At 34.9% G+C, this 6336-nt stretch overlaps 1 protein-coding gene across 1 annotated transcript; it reads left to right on the top strand.

Annotated features, from left to right (window-relative positions):
* The first annotated feature begins 766 nt into the window (after positions 1–766).
* On the top strand, positions 767–5963 carry LOC107886882 (dihydroorotate dehydrogenase (quinone), mitochondrial). Its single transcript, XM_041101371.1, has 11 exons — positions 767–1102; positions 1419–1504; positions 2054–2377; positions 2529–2781; positions 3070–3150; positions 3245–3352; positions 3440–3469; positions 3839–3976; positions 5180–5217; positions 5290–5389; positions 5597–5963. The coding sequence occupies exons 1-11, from the start codon at positions 968–970 to the stop codon at positions 5669–5671; spliced, it is 1368 nt and encodes a 455-aa protein (XP_040957305.1). The 5' UTR covers positions 767–967; the 3' UTR covers positions 5672–5963.
* Positions 5964–6336: the final 373 nt, after the last annotated feature.

Raw genomic sequence — 6336 nt, 5'->3', positions numbered from 1 at the left:
CTTCACCAAACTTGCTTTAAATTTTGTGCTTTCAGGATCATTACACCAAATTCGCCTCCTAGGTGTCTTATTTTTCCTTTTTAGGACGGCTTCGCCTAGTTGCTTCCTAAGCTTGTGAAGACCATCCACAAGCCTCGCCAACAAATTGACTCAAAACTATCTATTCTTACAAATTACCATCAAGTCACCTTGTCACATTCTATTGAAGTACCCATGTCTCTACAACCACACAAGGCGTCATTCTAGTAGGAAACATACCAAAACTCCCCCTCCTCTATAAAAGCTATCTCCACCACAAGAAGAGGAGGAGGCTCCATACATGTCAAAGCTCTACAAAATATTTCCCAAAAAGCTTTTAAGTTCATAAGATCTTTGTAAACCATCATTTCTAGTGGTTTTTTGCACTACTTACTATGTGAGCTTCTTATTCTAACGATTTTCTAAAACTCCTTATAATGTGAACCACCTTATTTTAGCAACTTTCCACACTGTGAACCATTCTAACAAGCTACCCCACTTTTATGTTGTAACACATTATAGAGAGATATTAAATTAAATAAAAACCATGTATAATTTTAAAATTTATTAATAATTTTCTTAACTTTGCTCCCTATATTCTTTTGGAAAAAGAAAACAACCAAGTTGTGATCTAGCTTGTATTAAAGTTGCAAAAGTTGGGAATCTTTTACTATTAATTGAAAGTGTAAAAAAGTTATTTAAGCAAATATACGGAGGACCGGGTTTAGATAAAGACACCAAAAACCTCACGCCTAGCCTCCTTGTTTTTCCCTTCACTGCTAAAACCCCTCTTAAGCTCTCTCTCTCTCTCTCTCTCTCTCTCTCTCTCTCTCTCTTGAACTTTTCAATACAAAGAATCAAATTTATTTCTTTTCGCTTTTACCCACTCACCCCATCTCTGCAATCTGCGTTTTTTTCAAGTGTTGTAAAATCAATCTATTTTGATTTCATGGCAATAAGGACAGCTGGGAAATTGTTTAAAGATCTCGTGCGCCAAAGGGTTATTTCCACTTCCATAGGACCCTCTAGACATTGCTCTTCCGCTGCTGCTTCTGCCCCTAAAATCCCTCATTCTTCAAAAAAAGTAAGGTTTTTTAGTGGCGATTTTTGCTGTGTTTATGGGACTTTTGTTTTAGTTTTCATTAAAAATCTAAGTAATGAAAGTTGGGGTAAGCTTAGTTAAGGATATGGGTATTTTGGGAAGTTGCAATTAGGAGGATCAAAATGGGTTCTTTTGCTTGACCAACTTAAGGGAAGCACGTTTGATAGCATTGACTTCTTACTAATTAACTGGATTTTCTATTTCATGTGATAGTTTAAAACATTGAATTGAGTTTATTTGGTTGTATGCGTGAATTTTATGTTGTAATATATGATATTTTTTGATTTCATGGTTGTAGGGAAGAAGGTTATTGACTGGAGCTACCATAGGCTTAATTATAGCAGGTGGAGCTTATGTTAGTACTGTTGATGAAGCAACTTTCTGGTACTTATTTTGGACATCCCAGTGAAATCTCTTCTTTGAAACTTTTAAACGTTTTCCATATTTTGTCTCATTTTGCAAATGAGGAGGAGTTTCCCCTTTTTGGTCTTTATTTTGTTGGATTTTGAAAAATGCTCCACTTGTTCCCCAAACTTTGATATGAAAAATACATTGGAAAATGAATGAGCCTCTTCAATGGACACATGCCTTTGCAAGTTATATGACTAAAATGGCTGTTAAAAGTAGCAGTGGTTTTCGTCTTTTGTATCACAGTAACCTGTCAGATGGAGATTTTGTTAGTTTTCTTTATTTTCATCTCTATTTTTTCATTTGTCATTTTTAGTCTGAATTGATAACTATTGTGGAAGAACTCAAACTAAAACAATGTGAGATAAAAAATCGTTATGGCCAATAGCCTTTATCTATCCTTTGTTTTTAAAATTTTAATTAAAAGTTTTGTGGATCCATTGATAGAGAAACCTGATTTTGAAATGAATCCTCATCTTATATCTCTATTTGAGACCAACTTACACAATATTTGAATTTTGGCAGTGGTTGGCTGTTCTCAGCGACTAAACTTGTAAACCCATTCTTTGCACTTTTGGATGCTGAGAAAGCTCATACACTAGCTGTTGCAGCTGCTTCTCGTGGTTGGGTTCCCAGGGAGAAGAGACCTGATCCAGCAATTCTGGGATTAGAAGTTTGGGGAAGGAAGTTTTCAAACCCTGTTGGTCTCTCTGCTGGCTTTGACAAAAATGCAGAAGCTGTTGAAGGTTTACTTGGTATGGGTTTTGGCTTTGTGGAAGTTGGATCAGTAACCCCTGTTCCACAAGAGGGTAATATCAAGCCACGCATCTTTAGACTGCGGCAAGAAGGGTGACACCAAGTTCTCTTTTTGTACTGTTTCTTTGAAATATCAACTTACCTGTCATTAGTAAGGCAATTCTGCCTTGAGATTTGATTGCTTGAACTCATGTTGTTTGGACCTAAAGTTTTTCTATTCTATCTAACTCGATTTCTTGGACAGTGCTATTATCAATCGCTGTGGGTTCAATAGTGAAGGAATTGTTGCTGTTGCAAAGAGATTAGGTGCTCAGCATGGTAAGAGGAAGTTAGAGACTTCGAGTTCCTCGTCACCCTCGAATGAAGAAGCCAAACATGGGGGCAAAGCTGGTCCTGGAATTCTGGGAGTCAATCTTGGGAAGAATAAGACAAGTGAAGATGCTGCTGCTGACTATGTACAAGGAGTTCACACGTTATCCCAGTATGCTGATTACTTGGTAGTTCTATGTTCTTTATTTGAGTTAATTCATTCCTTTCAAGTTTGCTTTGAGTACAAAAGTCTCATACCATAAAATGATAGGATTGGTTCTATTATCTAAGATAGTTGCGTAGCCTGATTTGCTTGTAATATCTTTTACTTGCTTCTTTCTAAGGGTAGATTGATGCATATTCTTCAAAAAGAAATATCATTATGATGTATTGTTTTGAGAAGTTTTCTTTTAGTTTTTTCTTGAATTTATTTGTTTGGATCCCGTAATATTTACCTCCTTTTTCAACTTTCTTAGGTTATTAATGTTTCATCACCAAACACTCCTGGATTACGTATGCTTCAAGGAAGGAAACAGTTGAAGGATCTTGTTAAGAGGGTATAGATCTCTAGCTGTGAGCATAATCATCCTTCTGTGTATATCAGAGAGAGCTTCACATTTCTCAATTTTTCTTTGCTTATTCTTGTCGAAGGTTCAAGCTGCTCGTGATGAAATGCAATGGGGTGAGGAAGGTCCTCCTCCACTGCTTGTTAAAATTGCTCCAGACTTGTCTAAAGATGACCTTGAGGATATAGCAGCGGTATGCGCTAAGCTTCTACTTGTATTTAGATAATATTTCATTTCTTATTTGTATCATGTTCTTATTGTTTCTTTTCTTTGATTTTAGGTTGCTCTTGCCCTCCGCTTGGATGGATTGGTATTTTTCTTCCAATTGGAAATTTTTATTTCTTGTCCATGTCTTATCTGACTAGAAGCTTCTGCTTGATGGTGCATTTAACCCATTTCTTTCTATATGCTATCTATCAAGAAAGTTATATTTTCTTAAAATCAATAGCCCGTTGTTTTCTAAATGCATTGAAGAACAATCATGGATGAATTTCTAGCTGTTGATTTGTTAATGATGTTTTGGCTTAAGAAGCTGTGATCTCATAATATCTTTTTTTTTTTTTACTTCATTCTTTTATACAATACATACTGTGGAGTAAGTAGCATGATAAAGTGCACAATTTTTATCTCTTGCGTTTCAATGTTTTTTCCTGACATTCTCCTCTTTCCTGTTTTCTAGATTATATCTAACACAACCATTTCGAGACCAGATCCCGTAGATAAAAATCCAGTCTCTGCAGAAGCTGGTGGCTTAAGCGGAAAGCCTCTTTTTAATTTGTCAACCAACATCTTGAAGGAGATGTATGTCCTAACAAGGGTATGTTGTCTATTCTTATAAAAAATTCTGTTATATCTGTTGGCTTTTCATTGTCACGTCTTCTATTTCTTAACATGTTTTTATTGACTCAAGATGGTCATATCTTCAGCCATTCTCCAAAAACCATGCTAATCTGCTTTATAAAACATGAAGAAAAGCCTGCAATAGTGTTGATAAACAAACTGTCTACATAGTGTGGAAATGTAGCCTCTTGAAACTACTCAAGGGAAACTTTAATATATGAAACATCAGGGTGCTGTTTTAATAATTTGGCCAATGTTCCCTTTTACGTTGTATAGTTTGTCAGTTCAAATTGCTTAGATAAATATTGTTTGTCCGGTGGGTGTTGACATGGATGTTGGCCTTCTTGATGCTTGACATGTAATTCACTGCTGGGGTCCACTGTATAGGAATATATTTTCCTTATTTCATTACCTTATTGGACATCCCAAGATTCTTCAGGGTTTTACACTTGAGGGCATTATAATTTGATTTTCATGTGGTTTTTCCTGGGTTATACTCTGAATTTGTATGGTCTACAATGTTCATAGTTTTATAATTTTGAGATGTAGATTTGCAGCTGGCCGTATCATTAGCCTTTAACGGTTTCTTGCTGTTTCTTAGTATCTTCTCTATGCAACTCATTATTTTCAAATCGATTTTGTAAAGCATTCAGATAGTTTACATCATCTTAATTCTGTTTGAATTCTATTAGTATATGCTTGTAAAGTTGTTTGAGCAAGCATCTTACTTTTAGGGTGTGCTTGGTTGGGTGAAAAAGTGGAGAGATGGGAGGGGGGGTGTGGAAAGTGGAAGGAAAATAAATTTTTAACGGGCTTGGTTGGGAAGAAAAGTTAGAGGAAAGAAAATAGGAGGGATGATCATTTTCCTTCCTAATGCATAAAAATCAATCCTTCCAATTTGGAAAGATGAGAGGAGAGAAAATGAGAGAGATGTGTATGTTAGTTCAAAATATGCATTTTTAAAATGTTCTATTTTCTTTCCTTCCATTTTTTAACTCTACCAAGCAATAGATGGAAAGAAAATGTACATTTTTCCATCTCTCCTACCAAGCACACCTATGGAAAGAAAAATTATGTTTTCCATCCTTCTAGTTCTCTACCCCTTTAATTTTCCATCCTTCTGATTTTCTTTCCATCTATCATGCAAAGCCTTAAAGCTGACCTATATACATCTTTGCAGGGAAAGATCCCTTTAATAGGCTGTGGAGGTATTAGCAGGTAAAATCGGTATTCTGATTATAGTTATCTTTATTTACACCTCCATTGTGTAATTTTATGAATTCAATGCAGTGGTGAGGATGCATACAAAAAAATACGAGCTGGAGCAACGCTCGTTCAGCTTTATACAGCATTTGCATATGGAGGCCCTGCCTTAATTCCCCAAATAAAGGTATATTTATTTTTCTCTCTGCTTTGTATTCAACTTGTATCTTTGCTTTGTTGGGAGGTTTACTATATATGAGCCATTGTTTTGTTTTTTGACATACCCTTGTCCAACATTTTTCGGACATGGGTATGGAAAGTCGAACATTCTGAGAGGAACTGATTTCGTAAAATGCTTTGTTCGACTTTGTGATTTGTTTTTTTTTTTTTGCAGGCTGAACTTGCTGAGTGTTTAGAAAGGGATGGTTTCAAATCAATCCATGAAGCTGTTGGTGCTGATTGCAGATGATAATTAATGAAATCTTGTCTTCAACCAAAAACTTCACCACCAAAATAGCTGCATTTTAACTTTTTAATCTTTGGTCCCCGGAGTTATCCTATTTTGCTCACTTCACATTTTGCATAAATTTTTTCCTTCCACCTTTCATCATGGGTTGGAGAGGGATTTACATGTACAATATGAGAAACCAATTTTGGTATATTGTATTATGGTTATGGTGTGCAATATTTTGGTTTTCTAAAAAGGGCCAAAAGAATGAAAACTAATTTAAAAAATAAAATAAAATAAGGTTCTATTTGAATGGTTATGTTTATATATATATATGTATATATATATTTATGAACCAAATTTTAACTGAATTGAATATATCAAATTTAAAAAAAAAATCATTTTTTGCACTTCGTTGGTCCTTATTAACAATTTTTCATTACAAATATTACCGTATCTAGGTTTTAATTGAAGGTTGAATTGACTTCAAGCACTAAGAAGCTCAATTTGTCATATATTGTTTCTAAGTTTTATTCTTAAATTTTTAAGCTTAACTAAAGATAAAAGTTTAACTCCATTTACATTGTTTTATTTTTTGGTCAAAAGAAAAGTATATTAAAGAAACCCCAATGCAGACACTCAACAAGCCAGAAAAACCAAATGTTCCCCTAGCACAAGAGCAAGTA

The sequence above is a fragment of the Gossypium hirsutum genome, chromosome A03 (assembly GCF_007990345.1).
Source record: "Gossypium hirsutum isolate 1008001.06 chromosome A03, Gossypium_hirsutum_v2.1, whole genome shotgun sequence".
Taxonomy (NCBI): Eukaryota; Viridiplantae; Streptophyta; class Magnoliopsida; order Malvales; family Malvaceae; genus Gossypium; species Gossypium hirsutum.
This window is presented reverse-complemented; position numbering and strand designations above follow the sequence as displayed.

Excerpts from the sequence above, each read along its gene's own strand:
- LOC107886882 (XM_041101371.1), top strand. The coding sequence starts at position 968 with ATGGCAATAAGGACAGCTGGGAAATTGTTTAAAGATCTCGTGCGCCAA. Across the intron at positions 3,470-3,838 it reads CCCTCCGCTTGGATGGATTG|ATTATATCTAACACAACCAT; the intron begins GTATTTTTCTTC and ends CCTGTTTTCTAG. Across the intron at positions 5,390-5,596 it reads CCTTAATTCCCCAAATAAAG|GCTGAACTTGCTGAGTGTTT; the intron begins GTATATTTATTT and ends TTTTTTTTGCAG.